At 27.8% G+C, this 25,819-nt stretch overlaps 1 protein-coding gene across 1 annotated transcript in view; it reads left to right on the top strand.

The window, feature by feature from the left end:
- The window catches only part of LOC135952873 (basement membrane-specific heparan sulfate proteoglycan core protein), a 111,796-nt gene that overhangs the window by 13,047 nt on the left and 72,930 nt on the right, over positions 1 to 25,819 (top strand). The window contains exons 2-4 of the mRNA XM_065502717.1: positions 6,441 to 6,581; positions 6,821 to 6,952; positions 7,213 to 7,310. Coding sequence (XP_065358789.1) covers positions 6,441 to 6,581; positions 6,821 to 6,952; positions 7,213 to 7,310 — 371 coding nt within the window. The remainder of the gene's footprint in view (positions 1 to 6,440; positions 6,582 to 6,820; positions 6,953 to 7,212; positions 7,311 to 25,819) is intronic.

Here is a 25,819-nt window from a genome sequence, read left to right as displayed (position 1 = left end):
TATAAACAGTTACACCGACCAAAGTTGTAACATGTAAAAAGAACCGTATTTTTTAAATTTTTCCCAAAAGAATTCCTATATTTTTTTTTTTTGAGAAAAAAAAATTCTTTGGGATTATATAAAAATTGTATAAGAACTTGATGCAAAAGCGTTTGAAGTAAAAATTGGTTCACCTAAGCGAACTAAGTACCCACCAGATCAATCCAAACTTGGCTAATCTTAAATAAAAATTAGGTTTGATTAAAAAATTCGAAAAACGCAAAGCACCGATCTACGAAAAAGCTCTATATTTGTTTACCCTATATGCTATTTGAATACATATAAAGTTTACTATCACGTGACAAATAACGTCACAGTAGACACTCTTTAAAAAAAATTTAGTTTTTGGAACATATTTCTCCCGTTAGTGTATATTATTGGGAACATTTATCTCTCTGTTCGTTTTAAATAAAAGGTACAAAAACTTTTCAAGTTCCCCACGAATATTCGTATAAATTATATATTTTTGTATGTAATATGATCTCAATATACATAAATATCTATACATATATATACGTAAGTATATATTACAATACATATCTAAAGACCTTTAAGGTGTTTAATGGCAAATAACCTGTAATGCTTATGTTTTTATTCTTGACCATTGATACAAACTAACTAGCAATAATAACCATAAATTAGATTTTCGGTTTGACAAATGATATGTAATTTAATTAAACATTTACATATTTAATTGTCTGAACATATTTCCTATACACTTATGTATAAGTGTTGCAAAAGATTAGCAAATAAATATTTATTATTCATTCATTAATATAAACGAGTATTTTGGGATGTATTCGATATGTGTCTGTCTCAATGGATAATAATGTCACATATAATGGCATCAAATATTGTCAGAGGTCATGTTAATCCTGATTAAAATAAATTTTTCATTTGTAAGTAAGTTTTGTGAATGTGAAATGGGAATTTTGTGATTAAAATATGCATTTATTTTATTGTGCACGGATGTAATGACCTATACGTAATATTAATAGATATTTGAATTAAATATTACTTATACGTATTAACTTATATATGATTAAGATTGGTAGTTTTCTAAAATAAAAAAAAAAAATTCTGCACACAATTATCAAATGTTTAACAACTCAGTTAAAAAGGGGCTAAACGATTTCTAAGTAATTTAAAATTTCTCATTTAATTTAATTAGTTGGAATATTATTAATAATTTTCCTAGTTTTAATTACATAAATATTAATCCACTAACAACTTTGTTACGAATTTTATTTACAAACATACATACATTCATTACACAGGCCAACAGCAAAAAAGACTTCTCTAATCACTATATAGATTTGATGCATCATGGTTACCTAAGTACAAAAATGGTAAAATTTTTTAATTCTTTGAATAGATTTTTTTTTTAAATTTTTTTTCTAAAATTGTGAATTTTGTCTCCACATAATTTATGATAACTCAAAAATGGTTAGACTGATGTTACTGAAGTAAAGTTCAAAAAATTCAAATTTACATAGCCTTTAAGTTAATATATTGCATTTTAATCGGATCAGTAGTTTCGGAGTTACAATAACAAATTTTGTGTTTTTAAAAACTCATGAAAAATCGAAAACGAACAGAAATTGTAAATAAATTCGAAAGTAATCAATCGATCGATCTCAGTTCCTATTACATGTGGCTTTGCGATAAAGCAATAAATCTAAACAATTTCTGCCGGTTTCGATTTTTCATGATTTCTTTAAAACAAAAAAATTTAATATTTTCAAGTAAAAAATATATTTTTTGCTTCAATTTGTTAATATAACTCCGAAACTCCTGCGCCGATTAAAACACAATATATAAACGGATTAATGGTTATATAAATTTGAACTTTTCTATGTTTACTTCAATAATATCGGTCTAACCCTTTTTAAGTTATAATAAATTTTGGTACTACTACATCAAAATTGTGTAGTGGTTGAAAAAGTCTCCAAAATGATTTCGATTTTGTTGCCGTGTGTTATTTATATATTTTATTATTTATGTTTATTGTCAATAAAAAAGCCAATAACTGCATTAACACACATGCTAAAGGTGCAAAAAATAAACATATTTCAACAATATTATTCAGTTTGAAAAAATTATAGTTGTCCACCACAAATTCACCAAATGAATGCGTGACTTAATGCATTGTGGTTAATATTGGTTAACCACATGTGGTAGAATCAAATGCTAGATACATATTATATTCATATATTTATGGTTCTGTTTAAAGCAAATGAAAGTGTATTTATTTTTATTATTTGTTTGTATTTAAATTAAAAATTTAAATACATAAAGAATACGCAGATTTAACATGGAATAATTTTGAAAATGGAAAATAATAACTAAAAAAAAACACTTTTTGAGCCCAAATTTGTTTGACGTGTTTACTCCTACAAGTGTTTTGTAAGACCAAACAGCATCAAATAAAATAAAACAATATTTTTGGATTTGAATCATCCTAAGGGAATTAAGGTTTTGAAATAAATAAAAGAATTCAAATATATTATATAAATGGTTACATCGTTTTCGATGTAGATGTCCTGCTGAGATGGGACTTATCCGTCATAAATGCTTGATTTATATAGCTATCCAACAGAACACTTTTATATATGGGGAATTTCATATCTAGTGAACCAACTTTTTAGATCGATTTCTTCCGATTGTTATGAAATTTTAACCAAAGTTAGTTCTATCGGTCAAGAACTAGAACTCTGTGTTAGAGGTGGTCAAATTTTGGCCAAGCAGCTGGTTTTTCTCATCCATGTAATTTATTACCAAAATAAATATTTTGCAAAATCAAAAACCTTGATGACTTTTTTTTCAGGAAAAGAACTAAGCTCAAAAGAAAGATTAGTTCTTTTTCTGGAAGACCTTTTTAGTCGCTTTGTGTGATGCCAGTGGGATATCTATCAAAATAAATATTTTGTAACTCAAGACATAAAACGTTTGCCTATTTTTTTTGGCAAAATCTAATTTTTTTTTTTAAATTCGGCTCTTTTTAATTTTTTTTGGCTCAAAAGAATGCTAAGGTGCATTCCTTTAAGAGGTTTTTTGTCGAAAATACTGCAAACCAAATTATAAAAAATCCTACAAATAAAAACAAGGATGTTTAAATAGATGGGTATTTTCTAAGATAAGCGTCAGTATTTGAGAATTTGTTTATTGAACAAATATTATGATAAATAGTCCTCAAATAGATAAACTATTTTGACAACATATCTTACGCATAAGTTGTATAGAAAAACTGTATAATAAATCTTTAATTCAACCGAAAAATTCGAAACACTCAAATTAAAAAGAACACTTAAAGTGCCCTCACAACGACAATGCCTTATTTGATTGGTTAAATCGCAAAAAAAAAAATAATACTTTTTGGATTTAACGAAAATACCTCACATTAAAGAATGAGCTAAATGTCCCGGGATACCTTTCCTCTGTTCTTTATTTTATTTTTTAAAAAATTTTCTAGAAAATATTTTTATTAAAATGCAAAATCCTCTATCTTATCATTTTGATACATACATACACATTGAATATTTTGAGAAGAAAAACCCTCTATCTATCATTAGGTCCACAATAATGCCAAAATGTTGCAACCAATTCTATGTGAGAATCAGTAGTTGCTTTAAAAAATATTGTAGAATACCGAATACAAAATAACTGTTTTGGGCTCTCCTGAAAAGTTGTGTTTTTTAAATTAAATGGTTTTGAATATAGGTCCTCGATATATTTCTGCGTTTATCGTGCCTGATGTCACAATGTCATTTGCCACAACTGCAAATGACTTGCCATACAAGAAACTTTTTGGGGAATTTTGTATGTTTTTTGTCCGGTATTATTCTTGAACATTACCTAATCTATTAGCCACATACAAATCTTGACCCGGAAGTTGTGAAAAGTCTCCCAGTACATAAGTTTCATCATCCATCATACAACAGGTGTATTTTTTTTTATAAAATTAAACCTCAATTATTTTTCATCGTTCCTTCGCTTCTAAGTTGTTTAACGCATTGCGATCTGGAACTTCCTGAACTATCATACGACTTCAATAAAGCCGTTTGGAAATAAATCTGGCATTTCCAAACGGCTGGTCCGATCGGGATAAAATATGGGCGTAGCCAAGGAGTATACAAATTTAAGTTATTAAAATGGGCCAACAACTGATGTAGGGGCAGCCCTATGGGGGCTCAAATTAGGACACCTTCGACATGTAAAATTTTTAACACGTGCAATTTTTTTGTTTCCCATCCGTTTTCAAAGATTTTTATAATTTGGGAAAGCGCTCGGCTAGGTCTACGTGCGTGCGTGTGCTATCTATCTCTTATAGTTTCCGAGTTATAAGCATTTAAAAATTTAAATTTTAAAAGTTTGCGAAACCTTGGTCCGCTTTTTTAAAAATATAGGACGTACTTCTGGACCTAATGGACTCGAATTTCTTTTTTTGGTTAGAGAATTAAAATATAAATAAAATACAGAAGATTTCAGAGCAATGTCAATTATGGATCGAAAAATAAACGATTTTCAATTTATATATTCAAAAAATTTTTTATTATAAATACACTTTCTTTAAGAACATATAACAATTTTATATTTTTCTGTAAGGTATCTTTACGAAAAATATTCTAGTATAAAAAACATGTTCCAGTTTTTGAATATGTCGGCCCTACAGTCTTCGGAATGTGACCTACTTTTTATAAAAATTTCAAATTTGGGCCACATGTTTTAAAATCACAAAGCTGGAATCAGAAAACGGAAAGTAGGGTTTAAAACCCCAATGTGATCCCTATTTATCCCCAAAATATTTTCCCAGCCCCGAAGGAAATGTGGACCCTAAAAAATTGTAAAATTGTAAAAGATACCATTTTTGGGATTTTCGCTCCAATTTTTAGGAATTGCGGGATTCCCTTTGATCTTTTGATAATTTTTTTTACACTTTGTTATTTAAAAGGACAATTTTAAAAAACTTTGAAAATTTTATTGAGTTTTGTTAATAAATAAATATTTTATTACATATTACATTTTTATTGAGATTCTAAAACTAAAATTTGTATAAATTTTCTTAATATTTTATTCAACACAAGTTATTGGTTCTACTCAGTCACATTAAGAAAATTTATACAAATTTTTTAGTATGAAAAAGTGCAACATTTTTATTATAATATTGTTAAAAAAAACTTACAACAATATTGAAATGGTTACTTTAAACATGGACAACTATATTTTTTCTCTGCGTGTAGGCATTCCATTTTTTTGACATGTTATAGGAGTACGACGAAGTAACACACTTTTCTAAAATATTTTCTAGTATCCTTCAAAATAATCTATCAATCAATTACACAGAGTTTACTGAATGTTGTTAATACAAAAACATGTACATTGTACATATATGGTATTTTTACACAACATATATGTATAAAAAAATCAGAGTTAAATAATATTACACGCGATCTACAAAACATAAAATACATAAACATTACATATTGCTGTTTTTTATATTTATTATCATTAAGTTTTGATTTTTAATTTGACGTCAAATTAAGGCCAATTGTTACCAAACATTTTATGTACAGAAATTGATTGGAAAAATTATTAATTGATAGGAAATAACAAAACTATTTATTAGAAACGTGGAACTTGAAAATATTGATTTTATGACCTTGTACTTATTAGGGGCAATTATTTTCTTTTATCCTTTACTATTTAATGAAGGTTACATAGTATTTGTGCTTCATATTTCTTAAGTGATAATATACATAATTGTGTTCGACAAAGTGTAGATACTTTATTTGTGTGTTTTATATTTTTTATTGCTGCAATTGTTATAGAAAATAATGGTTTTATAAATTTAAATGCCTATTGCTTCGTACCCAGCAAAAACTTTACAAATAAGCTGAAAAATATGGGGAATTTGACGACTAGACCAAAAGTGCCTATTTTTGTTCGCGATGTCTCAAAGATAAGCTGTTTAAAGCGATTAATGTATGTAAAACTATTTTTTTTTGTCTTAGACTCGACTACAAAATAATGCATTCAGGAAGTAGTTAAATTGTAGTTACATTGAAAATTGTAAGTGAAGTTTTGGCTGGGTATTATATCAAAAACTTTACTACATTGCTAATGACCGACCATGCATTTTCTGAAAACTTTCTCAAACATATCAAGTGTTTAAATTCACAAGTATGTACATAACCCAGGGCTAATGTTAAAAACGCACACAGCATCAATGCTAGAATGTTTAAATTACCATTTTATTGCGAAATATAGATTTCTACAATATTCCCCTAACTATTACATAAATTTTGTTTATTTTAAATATTTCCTTAATTTTCAACAATTCTAATATATTCTTTCTTTCTTTTATTTTTCTTTCCGTTGGTTCCTTTGTTAACAACCAACAGTGCCACCAAGGATTCATCATATAAGTACCAGCGGTCATTTGCAAGTTAAAAAAGGTTCATCAGTACGTATTGAGTGTTCAGCCTCTGGTAATCCAACGCCAAATGTTACATGGAGTCGTAAAAATAATATTTTACCCAATGGTAAGATATTTTCTGCATAAAAACCATTATTGTATATATTTTTCATACACACATACACTAACGCACTTCCAACTAGGACGAAGAGCTGTTTTTCAGCTCTTTGTTTAAATTGAATTGAAGGACAATGTAAAACTTAAGGGTCATTTTTATATTTTTAAACTAAATATTTTATTTATGTTAATTTTTTTGTCTTCATTTTATTTCTATTTTTCTTGTATCTGTGTGCAAATTTTTTCTAGGCGAGGAGAAACTACATTCCCATATATTGTCAATTGAAAATGTGGATCGTCACAAGGGTGGCGTTTATATATGTACCGCCAATAATGGTGTTGGCCAACCCGCCTCTAGTCAAGTGGTTTTACATGTTTTATGTAAGTATATGTTAATAGTAGTTATAGTATTTTTCTTTTTATTTTTTTTTTTGTGAAAATTTACATATAAAAAAAATTTACAAAATAATATGAACAATCGACGACCCTCTATAAAAATATTGTTTTTTTTAGTAAAATATAAATTTTTATTAGTCTTTTGTTGAGTTTTGTTTTTTATACATATACATTTTTTTATGTTGTCTTTCTTGTTGTACTAACATTTAACTTTTATGCTTTTGTTTTTGCTATTTTTATTACAGATCCTCCTGAAATCACTGTGGAACGTCCTGTTGTATTTTCCGGGGAGGGTCATGAGGCCATGCTGGTGTGTATAGTTCATGGCGAAACACAACCTGAGGTAGGTTTTTCTTCTTATAGTTTTACTTACATATTTTACGACCGCTTATTTTTATTTTTATTATTATTGTAATAAAATTTCCATAATTATGATTAGGATAAGGCACCCAAGACTTATATTTTAAATTTAAATCAATGTTTGGAAATTGTTATTAAAACTAAATGTTGACATGTTGTTATATAGTTTTTGTAGCAAGAATGTCTGGAAAAATTAAGTGAAATCACATACATATTTAGCACACCTCATTATAAGACCGCATAACAAAATGTTTAAGTCCATATACATTTGGAACAACACACTCCATATTATCATATTTTTATAACCTTTACCATGAGTGGCAAGGGTATATATAAATTTGTGTTTATATGCGTACAAATGTCACGTACTATGACATTGAATTGCCACATATATCGTAATAGGGCTTAAATTACCATGGTTAGTTTCATTCTTTTCATCTGTTTCTAATTAGATGGAATAATTATCTAACGACTAAAAGCTGACGTCACGATCATAATTGAAAAAAGATAAAACTCTTCAGTTTGCAAATATTTAAAAAAAAATTTAGATGGCATTAAACGGCATTTCTCGCGAACAACTACATGTAGATAACTGCTTTATCGGTTGTTATCCACGGGAGTTCTACTGTACAAAAGAGGATCACATTATTCACAATTTTACAAAAAGATGATCCGGTAAAAACAATATATTAATATGTACAAACATTTACAAAATATTTTCACAACTTCCTTTAGTGCACTCACTGTGTTATTTATTTGACAAAAGCATAAAAATGGTTTGAACACAATTGGGTTATAAAGAAATTTTTTTTTTTAAAAATTGTACAAAAATACAAAAAGTATAGGAAAGAAAACAGTTTGAAAATGTTAGCAAAAAAAAATATTAATTGGGACCTATGTACACTACTGCGAAAGCCTTCCTTGAGTCGATTTCCGTTTCTGAAATATGTTAGTATCCACATAGAATTCAACAGAAATAAGTTTCATTTATACGCAAATCATGCTACCAAATTGTGTGACCATCGGTACATAATTAGCTCCCAAGTAAGGCCCACTTCCGAAAATCTCTCTAACAAGCCAAAATCATTTAAAAATTAAATTCAATGCAAATAAGTTATATCATGTCAAGTGAACCAAAATCGATGTCTTCCGATCGGAATGAAATGCACCAACGTTAGTCCTATTGGATGGTAATTTAAACACAATTTCTTAACAAGATCTGTTAAGACCTCTCTGAGTTAGAGGGTGTTATGACATTTTGGCCAAACAGAACAAAACTTTTTTCACTTTTTTGACAAAACATTTATTTTTACATATATCTCACTCGCATCCCACAAAGCGACCAGTAAGCTCTTAAATGAATAGACCTAAGTAAGCTTTCTTTTATGGAAAAAAAAAAATTAAAAAGGGCCCATTTAAAAAAAAGTTTTTTATTTCGCAAAAAAGAAAACAAAAATTGTATGTCTTGAGATACACTATAAAAGAATTTTTAAAATTAATTTTTGTCGACTTTATTTTAAAATAGTACGTTTGTTTTTATTTGAAAAAATAGTTTCAAAACTTTTTCCAAGATATACATTAGAGTTCGTTTGTGACCAGGTCACTTCATTTGATTTTCCGGTATCATAATTTTTCTAAAGGTTTTTGCGTAAATAAAAATAATGGCGTCCTTTTTTTTTGGACAATTTTTACTCCTTAGACGCACATTTTGAGTAAATTTTTCTGTAGAGCAAAAACGGTTGAATATATTGCAAATCTGATTTCACCAGTCGATTCTGTCTCAAAAATGAATACAATTGATGTTTTTTGAATCCTTAAAAAATAGTTCCAAAAACCCACAACAGGGGGCACAAATCTCATCAAAAAAATAAAAAAAAAATAATTTCTGATTTTTTAAACATGTTCGATGAAAAGGCATTTTAAGCTTATCAAAACGGTACCAATATTTCTTTACAAGGAGTAAAAATTTTCCAAAAAAAAGGACGCCATTATTTTTATTTACGCAAAAACCTTCAGAGAAATGATGATACCCGCAAAACAAATTTTTTAAATTAACTCTAATATACATATGTACATTCTAATAATTGAAAATATTTTTCAATGAATGTAAACAAAAAAAAAAAAAGAAATTTCCAAAAATTTGAAAAAATAAAATGTACATAAATCTTCAATACAAAAAGCTTTTCTTTAAAATATTAAAACAACATTTTAAGTTAATTTTAAATTTTTTTTATGTTACGAAATTTTAAATAATAGTCAACTTTATGGACTTAAAATCGACTTTAAGGCTTTTGTAGTTAGGCTGATTTATTTTGATAGATATCCCACTCGCATCCCACTTATCGACGAAAAATCTCTTCAAGGAAAAGATGTAAGCTTTCTTTTGAGTAAAAAGGGCCCATTTTGAGAAAAGAGTCACACAAGTATTTGATTTTGGAAAAAAAAAAATTTAAATTTAAAATTTTTTTTTTGAAAGATTGAAGAAGTAGCTATCTAAACTCTTTAGGACATATTTTGCTAAGAACAATTAGAAATAAGTTACATGGATAAGAAAAAAGACCTGCTTGGCAAAAATGTCAAAATTTGACCCCCTCTAACTCAGAGAGTTCTTGACCGATCTTGTTAAAAAATTGTATCTGAATTCAATTCAATTTATTTATTGATAATCTGGAAGCCAAGAATGGCCAAAGTGATTATATATGGCACTTATATTTTACATTGTTATTTATATTAATTTATTATTAAATAATTTGTATATTATATATTTTTAACTTAAATCTAAATAAAAATATCATGGACGTGAATAGTTTTCTCTAAAAAAAATCATAAAAAGCAAAGAAATTAAAAATAATATCATATTACCACCTTCACCAATAAGATTCAAAATATTAAAGATTTGACTTAATCTTGCTTTTAAACCGATCTTGTTAAAAAATTGTATCTGAATTCTATAGGACTAATCTTCCCGATAGGAGGACATCGATTTCAAAAGGTGGTTCACTTAACAAGAAATCCCCCCTATACAAAAGTGTTTATAATGATTTACTCGGTGTAGGTTATCATATGGTAGTCCTTGACCGACTTTCTTACTTGTTTATATATACTAAAGATTTAGCTTTGTTGATATTTTTACAATGACCGTAATTCCCATAAATCTATGCCAATATTTAAAAAAATGCTAAATATATCAATATGAAAATTTGCATATTCATTTTACTAATTATAACAAACATTTAAAGCTTACATAAAATTGTATATATAAATACAGTTTTATTTACAATATATAGATATAATTACCCAATAATAAGGGTAAGCCATAACTCAAAACAAAAAAACTAACTATAGATATAGGGTTAGAATTATTTGTAAATAAAATTAAAATCTATTACTTACAACAAGGGACACCCTAATATCATACTACTAATTGAATATTTTTTTTTTAAACAAAACATGGATAATATTATGACATTTTTATGACAGACAATACAATATAAATATTTGAATGTAATTATGTGAACATTTAAACAGTAAAATAATGGAAGTTATTAGTGGTCTAGCAAATTTTAATAAAATAGAAACAAAAAACTTAATATTTATTTTGTTATTTAAATTAAAAGTGTTAAATATGCAATTTAATTTTAATTTTAATAGCACTACAGAATTTTAAATTTATTTTTAAACAAATTATGGTTTTTTGTTTTTCAATTTAAAGCGGGTGATCTGTTGAAAGGAACTAGGATATTCTTATTTTTTTTAGTACATAGGTACATACAATATTCAGTTTTAAGTATGATATAATTAAAAGTTTATATAATATTAAAAAAAAAAGTTTAAAGCAACAAAAACTAATGATTTTTATATCTAAAGAAAAACATCCTTTATTTAAAACAATTCAGGCTTGCCACCAACAACTTACAAGTGAAAATCACAAATGTAAACACAAACACATTAAAGAAACATGGCTGTGATTCGAATCCAATGTGAATTCTACATACTCAAACTCTTACACTACCCAGCAGTAGTAGGAGACAGTCCCGAACTAGTGATTTTACCCATCATTTAGGGTGGGAACTAGTTACTTCAATAGCTACGTGTCTAGTTATTTTCACACGTGCATGTCCTAAGCAGGGAGTCAATAGACATAAGTAGTTATTTTAATGGATTGTTTTTTAAAGTGCAGTACAAATGTTAGAGACATTAAAGTGGCTATTGAATTCATGCTATGTTACATGGGATATCAGTATAGTTAAGCAAAAACAAAAACAAACTGTATGAGAATTATATCAACACAATTTGTAAAAAAACACTTTGTACGAATTACTCACAAAACTTTTAAAGTGACTACACTCCATATTACTTAGAGACAGTTAAGTGACATTTGTCTTCACACTAGATTACATGGGATGTATAAAGTAACCAGTTGTCTTCTTACTGCACTTCAAAGACCACATACGTGTCAAATGACCAAAATATATAAATTGGTGTCAGTCAAGTGATAAAACATTTATGACAATTACTGTCTTTAAGGGATACATTGACTACTTGCTTAACTTCTGGGTACTTAATATATCCTGTTTTCATTTTACAGCTGCTGTTGATGCTTGCAGCATAAGAGAAACTAAATAAAAAGTAAAACAAATTCATATAATGTCACTTGTTACTTAACAAATATTTTTCTTATTCCTTTTTCCATCTGTGCAAAACAGTTTCAACACTAATTAAAATGGGATTAAAAATGGAAGTACGCGCAATATCGTAGTAACAGAAAAATGAGATGTAAAAACATCAAATCAAAAGAACTTAAGCTTCCCATTATTGTCAACTATACGTTTTTGTGTGTCGTTTTGCCAGCTCAAAAAGAATTTATTTGTATTTCTTTGCTAATGTGGGTTTTTCAAAATAGTTCTTAACACAAAAAGAAGAACACAGTTGCTGTAAATGATAGACGATGTAAAATATTTAATTACAAGTAATTTAACTAACAATGTATTCAAATGTAAGGAAATGAAGTATAATAAGGGTTTGATTTTATTTTTTTATTTTGTGCAGAGAAATACTAAGTAATTTTAAATTAAATAGGTTTCAAAGGTAGTAAAATCGGTAATTGTTTTGACTACAAATAATATGAGAAACTATGTTTTATAAAAAAAATAATTAAGCAATACTATGTTATTGTATTAAGCAAAACCTATGAGCTTAGCTTAAGTCTAAATATTGTAACAACAACCTCAACCAACTTTCCTACAAATTTGTTCCCATGCATAAACCTATTAAAAACATGGTTGTGGTGAACATAATCTAAGATATTATGATAATGATCATTATTAGTATCATATTATGATCATTATTAGTATCATAATATGTTCTGAAATAATCATATTATTATACCCAATGAAATCATATTATTATTAAAATTTATTTTTGGAAATACAAAATTTTATTTGTTTTAAAATGCAAAATTCCCAACTAAACAAGCAAGAAAGTATGGTCGGTCAAGCCATATAATACCCTGCACTAAGTAAAAGAGCAAAAACATTTTTCTTTTAAAATTTCAATAATTTATATTTTTGAGTGATTTTCGGAAGTGGGCCTTATATGGGAGCTATGACCAATTATGGACCGATCACAATGAAATTAGGTCGTGTGATTTATTTCTATATGAAAGTTATCTATGTTGAATTTTGTGTGTATACCAACATTTTTAAGCGATTTATGCACGTTAAAGTGATTTTCGGAAGCGGGTCTATATGGGAGCTATGACTAATTATGGACCGATCGTAACAAAATTTGGTGACATGAATTTTGTATATATAAAACTTATTTGGAGCGGAATTTGTGGAGAGACATATATATGTTAAACATTTATGACCGATAAAGTCCAATTTCGGAAGGACATTTGTATGGGGGCTAGGTGAACTAATGGACCGAATTCAGCCAGTTTCAATAGGCTTCCTTAGTCCTTGCACCGAAAAAATAATATGTACCAAATTTGATCGAAATATCTTCAAAATTTATATAAGCATAAAGTTTACATGGCTATCCAGCCAGCAAGCCGACCAGCCAGGCGGACATCGCTTAGTCGACTCAGAAAGTGATTCTAATTCGATCGGTATACTTTAAGGTGTGTGTTAGACCTCTGCAATTTATTATTATTCATATAATAATTATTGTGTTATCAGCCAGCAGAAACCCGCACCGAACGCCTAAGAGTCGGTTAAGCCGAGCCGCCGAGTCGTGAATTTTAGAAAATTATGACAATATGACATGATAAGAGACCTTGTGAATTGACCAAATATGTTTACCTATTTATCATTATTTAGTTGTTCGAAACAGTGGCAGACAAACTTTCATTATTTTTAAAATATTGTTGCAATAATTCATTTTCTTCTGTTCCATTTTTAATAACCTGTCAGAATGTTTTTTTTGTTTGTTGGCAACAGTTTAAAGCACAAGTGTTTGCAAATTTTAATCTTGCGGCAATTTTGGAAAGCTCTACGTAACAAAAAAGTAATTTGATTGACTTAAAAATTGACTTGTACGCTTCTGTCATTTGCCAATCAAAATCAAAGCTTACATTTATAGTAATTATGACCGTTAATCAAATTAGTGCGTTTTCATAAAATTAAAATACATATAATGTTTCCAATTGAAATTGTTTCCAACATAATCAATATAATTTTACACATTATTAAACGTATTTCGCCTTTCTGCTTTAACAAAGATAAAATTTCATATGATATTACTTTTGCTATTTGCAAAATGAAGAGAAAACATGAATAAATAAATAACAACAATAAATTGCGAATATTCGTGTAAAAACAATTAATAAATTCAATTCAAATGTTATAAAAAATCGTTAATTTGAGCAATTTAAAACAGGGATGTAAACTAAATATACATATGTAAAATTATTTTAAAAATCAATATTGAAAAATAATACACAATATCTAAATATAGGAATGTAATTCAATAATGTTAATTTAGTAACGCATTCACAAAATATTTGTATATCCTTTACCGGTACTTTAAAAAAAGTACCAAAATTTACAAAACTTACGAAAACAATTATATGTAGTTTATTTCAATAAACTGACCCATTTTCATAATATGGACACATAGTACTGACTACATACTAGGGTATTCATTCGACTAATGATCGTTCGATTAACCGAATAATTTCTTAAGAATAATTATTTGATCAATTCAAAAATGGCCATTTTCGAATAACGAATAATTCGAACAATTTTATGTTCATATATATTTAAATTTATTAAATTGCTTAAAATTTTTCATAATCTCAAATTTAAATAAGTAACAATGACTTACAAAAATTGTATTGTTTCTGAAATTCGACAAATAACTAAATACAAAGGGACTTCCGATCATTGAGTGTTCCGATAGCTCATTTTATAAATATATAAATATTACTGCAAGAAGTTACAATTCTAAAAACAAATCTTTAAAAATCTATAACTTAGGAATTGAACCAATGAAAATAAAAGGTACGGAATAAAATATGTGTTATTTAGCTGGCAAAATATTAGAAGAATCGCAATTAATAATCAAAATATTAACTTAGATTAAAGTGGAATTGAATGTGATAGAGAATGTGATTTTTAAATGGTCGTCGAAAGTGATATTGAGGATGACATTTATAATGATTACATTGAAATAGATGAAGGCCATGATCTTAAAATATATGCGTATAAGTGATGTTATTAACCGCGTACGTAAGTGTTGCAAAATATTTAATAAATCGAATGATAAACACAAATATTGCAAACTAACGTTTTGTTGCAAGAAAAGCATGGAGTTCGTCTTATACATGATTTTGAACATCGTTGAACATTTTTGTCTAACATGGTAATAAACCTTTTGCGTATTTTTAAATGCGTCAATCATGCACTGCCTGTACAGCAATTCTATAACTTTTTAACGACAAAATTTTGTCGTTTAGTAATCAAAATTCGTTAGTTAACAATATTTATCGTTAAGAGATATTCCGAATTAAATTTTACCGATTATTTTCGTTAAAAATAGTCGGTAGATAACGAAATTTGTCGGTAGGTTAACGACAAATAAAATGTTCTAGTTAAGCCATAACGATAATTGTTTAGGAGTTAGTTTTATAACATAAATATTCAAAATAAGTTGTTCTTTGAAAGTACGATTGGTCAACTATTTTGTGTTTGTTAGATACGGACTGATTTGAGTTTTAAATATAAAAATTAACATTCTTTAATTATCTTTTTAAGATAAATTTGGACATTAATTTTAGAAAATAGTATTCGAATTTTAACCCTTTGTCGACCGATAGTACTTATAAGTACCATAACAATTATAAGCTTACAAAATGAAAACAAAACTTATTTTGACCCTTTTTACTCACTTACCCAAAATAACGATGAATTATGTCATGTTCCCATTGTGATGTTTATTTATGTTGTAATGATAAAAAATACTGGCCCATAATCATAGTCAAACACTAAAGTCGGTTCTTTTTAAAAACAACTTTAAAATAAAAACCAGCTTTTTATTAATTCGCAACCATAGTCAAAATTAAAGTATGTTTTAAATTGAACCGACTTTAACTGGGTGCCACCGCAAATGTAGAAAATGTTTTCATACAATATACAATAAAAAACAGACAAGTGGCAACGCTGAACAGCTGACATACAAAATTAAAAAAAAATCCAAAAAACGTAAACAATAAAAGTAACCGGGACATCTAAAGAAAGAAAGTTGTTTGTTGAGGAAAAATGGTAAAGATAAGATTAATATCATAATAACGATATTTTGGTACTAATTTTATTGATAACTGTTGAATAATTGCAAAATCTCTACCAATATCTTCTAACTTAAACATTTTTTACTTTGTGACGAACTTTTTTACTCGGCGAAGAACAGCAGATGCTGTTGTTAAACGAGTTAAAAACAACTTCAGCTAGTTTTATATTTAGAGTCGACTTCAGCGTCAGAAGTATACTTTAACTTGTCTATGATAGACCTAAAGTCACCTCTTAAGTAAAGTCGAGTTTAATTTTCTTAAAATGTACTTTATTTTTGACTATGATTATGGGCCACTGTTTCGTAAAATACCATAACATAGACTTGTAATAGAAAATGTTATAAAAGTTACAAAACTAATCAATATATTAATAAATTTTAAACAAAAATCTATGAGTTTTTTTTATCTTTTGGCTGATGCTGACTCAACGGTACCAGGTCCCTTTCGGATCCTTGTAGGTCCCTTTCGGTAACTTGCACTCCTTATTTTCAATATTAAATAAAACCTTTTCAAAGATTTAAAGCCTTGGTCCACAAGGGGTTAAGAGCAACTTTTATTTGGTGCATAATATCCATACTTAAGACATCTCTGGAGTATATAATGTTTATCCCTATATTCAAATTTCCTAGTGAGCATTTTAAACCATATTTGGCGATGTGATACGAGTATAAACTTATATAAAATATACCGTATTCTAAGAAGAAAATTCATCGGAATTTGTCGACTGTCCTTATAACAACACATATCTAAATTCTGAATCAATAATCACTTGTGGTGGCATAGACATATGGATTACACTGGGTTACTTTAATTTTTAGAAAAAAAAGTCTTGTTCTTTTGCTTTCAGTAGGTTTTTCTCGAACATATTTGGGTGATTTTTATCTATAAATGCGATTATTTATTCACACAACTATGAATTTATCTGCAAACACGAACAAATAGTGAATATTTTTAAGATTTTTTATTTTTAAAAATATTGACATTTATATTTTTAACTATATTCGTCGTTAAAATGTATTACCGAGAGATATCGTTACCTTCAAATAGTGAATATAAAATTCGTTAAAGCAACCGATATTTTTCGTTACTTAACGACATCGGTAGGAAAGTATAAAAAGTTACAGAATTGCGGTACTGACTTCATATTAGCCACGTTCACTGACAATGATATCAAACTTTGTATAGATTCCCATTATTGTGTAATTCCCAAAGACCACTTCATTAAGCAAAGATTCGGCAACGTTGATAGAGCTTGATGTATAATACAATTCATTATAAATAATTTAGAAATAGTGAATAATTAATTTACTAAAGAATTAGTTACTCAATTTAAAGCCCGAATTAATGAACGACATAAAAAGTTCTAAATACGTTTATATTGTATTTGTAAAGCATAGATCCAAAACGGGAACTAAAGGGTTAGCTAGTCAATTGTTTTGCAGATTGTTCGGGAGTTAATCTGATCAGAATATTTCTGTTAAAAATTTAAAGATGAACTTTATTTTCGAATTATCAGTACTTGAATTGTTAACTTTAACGTTATTTTTTGCTTTTCTTTAACAATAAAATATTAAAAAACCGACATCAAAACATCATTCTTTACTTTCTTTAAACAAATTTAAATAATTCGAATAATTCGATTAATTTTAAACGTGCGATCGAATTATTCGAACAAGTTAAAATCTCTTATTCAAATTATTCATTTTATTCGAACAAGAGAAAAATCGAATAATTCGAATCCCTACTACATACACTCACATAAAGAAATAATACAATAAAAAAAAAGAGTTGCATAAAACATTGAAAAAAAAAAAACAATGAAAGGCGTTAAATTAAATACATTTAGCACAATAAAACTGAATTAAATGTAAAAAAAAGAAACGAATGAAGAAAAAATGCAAATGTACAAATTGCATGCGGAAATATGATTCTGCCGGAAACCGCCTACGTTCATGAATTTAATCTGAGAATAAATATATGTAGGCATATCAGTATAAATGCAGCAGAAAAAAAAATTAATCAACAAAAGAGAATTTTTAAATTAAAAACTGATGTATTTATTATATGATTATATTTGTATGTATAAGCAAATATACATATGTGGAGCCGCAGAATAAAAGTTACTTATGTGAAAATTTTAAAATTTTGGGAAATTGATTTTTTCTAGAAGATTTCAATTCAAATATTATAAAAATACCACAAAAAAATTAATGTGTAAAAAAATTCGAAAAAGTACCTTTTGTTCTGCGGCCCCTCATATGTACTTATATCCACACCACTATGTGTGGAAAAGACAAAATTGCGGCAAAAATTATTACCAAGGGAGCTAGCAATATAAAACTTGGTGTTGCTAAAATAAGAATTTTAAAAGGTTAGCAATAAGCTCCCCTCCTTTCCTGATAACCGCAACTACACACAAATAATTAAACAATGTTAACGTATCTTAACATATTTCTTAAAGTCTATCATTAATGTGCATACATCTCTGAATTATATTAGTATCCAAATAAAATTCATTACGAATAAGTTTCATATTCATATAAACAAACCACTCCACCTAGTTTTGACACTTTTTTTCTGTCATGAGGGGCACCCGGCCAAAAATAATAATTTTTTCTAAAAATTTCAAAATCAACAACAAACAGAAAATTTATAGAATCTTGCCTTTTTGTAAAACATTTTTGTGCACTGCATTGCCGACTATTGCAGTACTAAACATACGGAACACTGCTAGATGTAGCTAATTAAATTCAAAGCCTAGAGAAACATAGAGCGGAAACTATAAAAGACATAAAAAAATTATTAAAAATAATCTTACATCTACTCTACTAATACATTCTTACCAATTAGGTTTTTGACAACTTAGTTAGGTCTTTGACAGGATAGTTTCCGCTCTATATCTATTCTCTATGATTCAAAGTTTCAATAAATTCTGTTATTAATTGACTTCAAAATATATGGAATGAAAGGCTGACATTTTTTAATTACGGATTGAGGTTTTAATGAATTAAGTTCAAATTGTATTTATTAATTTGAAGCTCTGATATATAATGATTATAACACTATGTTTTTATATAAAATTTGGCTATAATATTCCTAATTTACAGCCGGGTTCCCGGGAATGTAGAAAAAAAATTTTGCGATTCCCGGGAATCAAAAAAGGTAGGGAAATTAAAAACCTAAATTCATAAAACTTGTATTTATTATTTCAGTGACACATATCCAGAGCAACCAAAAATATGCAATATCATATTTTTTGCTGTGCGTCGTATAAACATATGAGTTAGTATTTATCCGTTTCAGACAATTTTAAGAATTTTGGCATCGATTTGTTAGCGCATATTTTTGCATATTTTGCCCTTTACTGCATATTTTAGCATATTTTGCGTTTTATAGCATATTTTTGCATATTTAACTCATAACTGCATATTTTTGTTGGATATTATCTTTTAGTTTTCATTATTTTATTTTCCTTATATAATTTTATTGTTTGTATTGTAATTTTTCATTTCTATATTTTACTATTTTGTTAAGGTCCAATGATAATTGGCCTAAGTTACTTAAATAAAAAAAATAGAGTACCCATAATCGCTTATATTCACAGAGTTTTCGTTGATTTAAGGGAGCTTAGTTTTCATATATTTCAATTAAATTAAAAATATACACACAAATATTAAAATTTAACAAATAGTAAAAATACGTAAAAAAATTAAAAGAAAATTCCAAAATTGTATGTTATTATGTGCAACTTCTTAAAAAATTGTTGGATACATTTAAAAAAAGGAATTTTAGTCAGCTTGTGATTGAGACAGTTTGGGCATTAATAGTTTACCACTAATGTAAAATCAAACAAGTATTCAACAGACGTTCAGAATATTAAGATCTATCGAAAATCTCGCGTTCAAAACCCGTTGATATATTTACACAATTTGTAAAAAAATTATTAAGAAATCGAAAATGTCACGGTATTTTGAGTCCCAGTGATAAAACTTGAACAAAAAGTTTTTTTAATTGCCGCAGTCTTAAATAGAACTAATCATTCCACTATTGTAAGGCTCTTTTATAATTCTATTTAAATTTTAGAAGCCGAATTCAGATGTTAATCTAGATACATGATGAATGCTCCAAAATCCTTTGCAATTTTTTACCAAAAAATTACACGCTATTCACAGAGTTTTTGAAACATTATTCAAATGATAAAAAAGCTTTTAACGCTTAATATAGAATAGAAACATTTGGAGAAACTTATTGGGTACATCCTCAGTAGGGATCCTATAAACATTGGGACACATGCATTGAGAATGTAAAATATTATGCCACTAATTACTAAAAAAAACGTTTGAAGTATTAAGCAGTTTAAAAGATGAGACAAATCAATTGATTATGATTGTCTAAGAAACTCGGAAATCTAAAACAAAGATTTAGTTAAAAAATTTTAAAACTTAAGTAAACACATAGTAATTTATTTCTAAATATAATAAAATGAATTGAATATAACTATTTTCATGTAGTGCCAAATTCCCTAAAATCGATATTTAATCCTATAATAACCAATTTTAATTTATGAGCTCAATATTTTATTTACTTCATATATATTTTTTTATGAAATTTTGAAATCAAACAACAACCAACTATTTTTAAGTGCATATTTTTTATATTTTAAGAGCATATTTTTCGTTTTTAAGTGCATATTTTATGCGCATAAAACACTTTTTTTAGAGCATATTTTTGGTTGCCCTGCACATATCTGTATAACATAGAACAAAAAAAAAACAGTTATTCCAAAATCTTAGGTTACTAACCTTTCACCTCTTAAAGTTATGGTCTTTGAAACTCAAAGACTTTTTTTCATTAATTTGATATAAGTATTTAGTTTCATTGTGTAAAGGTATCCACATACGAATATTTACCGCTTTTCGAATATTCAATCGTATACACCAATCACACTTATTAAATAACTAACCTCTATAGATACATATATTTATAATTTTCAATTATTAACATTTCATTACGGTTTGATTAAGTTTACACTTTGGTTTCATTAAAAGTTCTAGCAATTATTTACTTTTATGTATGTACTATGTAAATGTGAACAAGTCATTAATGATTGTTGGTTTTTTGTATAAAGTACGAGTATTTATGCATTTATGCTGTGAGTTAAAGTGTAAAGTATATTTGTTATTTGGTCTGATGTGGAAAAATCATACATAAATAGAAATATGTATCTTTGGAAATCAAATATCATTATTTATGTATGCATAAATTAACAAATATAAAAAGTGGAAACCATACATATAAATATTTATATGAATGTACGTAAATACATAAATATATAGATGACTGAACTAAATGAATGAATGAATGAATGATATTTTGCAAATTCTAGACATTTATGCATATGAATATGAAAGTACCTGCAAATGTAAATGCATAAGTATATATTGTTATTACATGCCTATATATAATTATGCATATGAATATGAAAGTACCTGCAAATGCAAATGCATAAGTATATATTATTATTACATGCCTATATATAAATAATTATTTTGTTGTCATATAAAATTCCTAATACCAATTTATTTTGAAGTTAATTTCAATTTATTGCAAATACGAGTACATGCTTATCAATACAAATATGTTGGTTTATATTGATTTATTTGTACAGAGAGTATTTCCATGTTTTATAACAAATCAATTAATTAAAATATTTAAATCATTACCTTGTATTATAATTTACATTATACATCAATCAAATTCAACATCCTGACACTTTATCAAAATCAACTTGTCAAAGCACGTGAATAGATTTTTTTTTGTACATAATTTTCAAAAACTTTGTAATTACATTTCATAATATTTACGTATACATATATTGATATGTAGGCGCATATATAATCTATTGGTATATTCACAAGATCTCATATCATGTCATATTGTCATAATGTCCTAATATTTCAAGACTCGGCGGCTCGGCTTTACCGACTCTTAGGCGTTCGGCGCTGGTCTCTGCTGGTTGGTTACGACAACACACTAAACATAGCATAAAGAGTAATATTACTTTCGGACATTTTTTGCTTAAAATGCAATAACAACATCTTTAAACCATTGCAAAATATTAGGACATTATGATAATATGACATGCTAACAGACCTTGTGAATTGACCATCATACGAGGAGCCGCAGAACAAAAGGTACTTTTTTGATAATTAAAAAATTTTGGGAAATTGATTTTTCCTAGAAAATTTCAACCCAAATATTATTAAAATACCAAAAAATCAATTTGTAAAAAAATTCGAAAAAACACCTTTTGTTATGCGGCTCCTCATATATAAAAACAAGTAAGAAAGTATGGTTGACCGACCATGGTAAGCCATGTAATACCCTAGGTACCGTGAAATAGCTCCCAAATGAAATAACTTCCAATGAAATAATTCCCATCAAAAATGAAATAATTCCCAAACTTGAAAAATGAAATAACTACCAAAGGGTAAAATGAAATTACTCCCAATAATCGGCGGTTTCATAATTTTAAAAATATTAGTCCCAAAAAAGAGAAATAACTCCCAATGAAGTAAATCCCAATAGAAATGAAAAAATAGTGAAACTATTTTTCGCTTACCAAACATATTTTGCATTACGGGCCTATGGCGTAGCGCACAGTTTTACTCTTCTGGGATGTGTAAAAAACTGGCTTCGCTCAGAAAAGTTTTTTGCATTACCGGCCTTTGGCCGTGCGCTAAGGTTTTCTCCTCGGGATTGTATCAAAACTGATTTCGTTCAGAACAGTTTTTTGCATTGTCGGTCTTCGGCCGTGTGCTAAGGTTTTCTCCTCTGGGGAGTATCAAAAACTGGCTTCGCTAATGGTTTCTCCTCCGGGGTGTATCAAAATTTGGCTATATATTTATGGGTTCTGGTTTTGCTAAGTAGAACCCATCAAAAATTAAATAACTCCCAATACAGTGAAATAACTCCTAATTCCCAAAATAAAATGAAATAATACCCAATAAAAATTTCATTGGGAGTTGTTTCATAATGAAATAAGTCCCAAGTTGTATGAAAAATTTGTTGGGTGTTATTTCATTTTTTCGTGGGGAGTTATTTCACGGTACCAATACTCTACACCAAATAAATGAGCAAAAACCTATTTCTTTTAAAATATCAATAATTTATATTCGTGAGTGATTTTCGGAAGTGGGCCTTATATGGGAGCTATGACCAATTATAGACCGACCACCGTGAAATTTGGTTGTGTGATTTGTGTCTATATGAAAGTTATTTATGACGAATTTTGTGCGTATACCACTATTTTTAAGAGATTTATGCACTTTAAAGGGATTTTCGGAAGCGGGTCTTATATGGGATCTATGACTAATTATGGATCGATCATAATTAAATTTGGTGACATAAATTTTGTATATATAAAACTTATTTGGAGCGAAATTTGTGTAGCTACATATATAAATTAAACATTTATGATCGATAAAATCTAATTTCGGGAGGAAATTTGTATGGGGCTAGGTGAAATAATGCGCCAATTTCAATAGGCTTTGTTGTTGTGCCGAACAATTTATGTGTACCAAATTTTATTCAAATATCTTCAAAATTGCGATCTATACTTTGCGCACAAGGTTTACATGGTCAGCCAGACGGACGGACGGACAGGCGGACATCGTTTAATCAACTCAGAAAGTGATTCTAAGTCGATCGGTATACTTTAAGTTGGGTGTTAGACTAATATTTTTGGGCGTTACAAACATCTGCTCCCCAATATGGTGGTGTAGGGTATAATGAAATGGTCCATGTATGTAATGGCAAAATGGCTGCATTAATTTGGCCGACTTTTTTTTTTATTCGAATCGAGATGGTTTGTAAAGATAAAAATCAAAAATTCGGAAATTTTAATTTCTAATGTATTGCCTCCTTTTCACTTTTCACTTTTCTTAATAAGAGACAAGTGAAAAGGAGGCAGCTAGTTAATTATATAAACACCATTAAATAATTTTGGCTGAAAACTAATTTACATTTGAATTAATTTGATATGCATTAAGGTTACGCTTGAAAATTTTTCCGGGAAAATTTTTTTTGGAAATTTTCGGGTATTTCTTCCTAAAGTTACATTATTCAGATTAATTTTGATGAGCAAATTTGTTCTAATTAAATGATTCCATTATATCCATGGATTTTTTCGGTTCCAGCAACAGAAAATCAATTAATAAAGAAGCATTACGATAGAAATTACCGAATTTTTTTCACCCAACTCAAGGCACAGCTGAGAATTTCAGTGATTAATCGTATTTTTACTTTAGTTTATTGAGATAGACTGAAGTTAACGATCAGCTGATAATGAAACAATTCTTTTGGTTATTGTATGTTTTGTGTTTCTGTAATGTAAATGTTTCCTTAGTCCTTGAGTATTCTGAAATAGCATTTTTTTTCTTTGAAAAATGTAATGCAAATCTACAGTAACTTCAGAACTCAATGACATTCCAATTAAAAATATATAAAAAAAAGTCTTAGCATGTAAAATTATTGTAGCATATTACTTTTGCTGTATTTTCCACGAATAATTTATGTTGGTGATTATATTCAATCCATGTTTGTGCTAATGATTATTAGAAACAGTAAATACAAGTTGTTTTATTATTTATAATAATATATTTTTGTTTGTACTATACAAACGTGTGTACATTAGGGATAGAACATTTCTCATAACATTTATTTGTGGTAATCAAACGGTCTTCTATTATGTCATATTGTCATAATGTCCTAATATATAGTTTAAAAAAATTGTTGTAGTGTTTCAAACTAAAGTGTCATCATTATGACAATATGACTTAATAGTAGACGGGTTGAATCCCCCAGTTGTATGATAAATGGTTTTACTTGTTTGATTTCATAAACAAAAAATTCCCAAAAAAATCTCTTTGTAATGTGGCGCATTAAAATTTAAGAAAATATATTAAAATAAGTATTTTAAATATCATAGAATTCTTTTACAAATATCAATATTTGTTTAGCTTTCAATATTTCCAAAATATAAAAAATATAGATGCTTGCTGAAAAGGCGTTTAAGTGAAATAGATTGTTTGAAAATAATAAGGGTACTCATTTAAACGCTTAAGTTTCCTATTTGTGCAAATGGGCAAAGTTGCGCGACATGTTTCATGAACCCACCTTTTCAATTTTGTGCAAGTTTATACAGAAAATTTAAATAAAAATACATAAATTCAACAAAAGCTTTAATAATTTTTTTTCAAATTGTATAAATTTTAATTTTAAAATGTTGAATGAAAGTTAAATCTTTGGAACAAACGGTGGTATACATAGTTTGGAGGACTTTGTTTATGTTCTAGTAATAATAATTCTAATACAATCATTCTGTTCCAAAGTTACACAATTTTCACATGCACAAAATTTTTATATTTTATTTGATTTTTATTTCTTATAAATAAAAGTAAACAAAAGCAGCTGATTCATCAAATGCACAATAAATTCAAGTTTGCGAGTCTAAATTGTCGCGCAAACTTATCGGAGTTGTGCAAACGAATTTCCATACATTTTTTGACATTTCATTTGCGAGAGTGTAAAAATGCACAGATTGCACAGTTTACGAGGCTTTTAAGCGTTTACATGAGGACCCTTAATATTAGTTATAATTAATTACCCTATAGGCTACCACAAATAAATAGGACCTACTAATA

Source organism: Calliphora vicina, chromosome 1, assembly GCF_958450345.1.
Source record: "Calliphora vicina chromosome 1, idCalVici1.1, whole genome shotgun sequence".
In the NCBI taxonomy this organism is placed as follows: domain Eukaryota; kingdom Metazoa; phylum Arthropoda; class Insecta; order Diptera; family Calliphoridae; genus Calliphora; species Calliphora vicina.
Note: the sequence above shows the minus strand (reverse complement) of the source record. Positions and strands in the feature narration are given on the sequence as shown.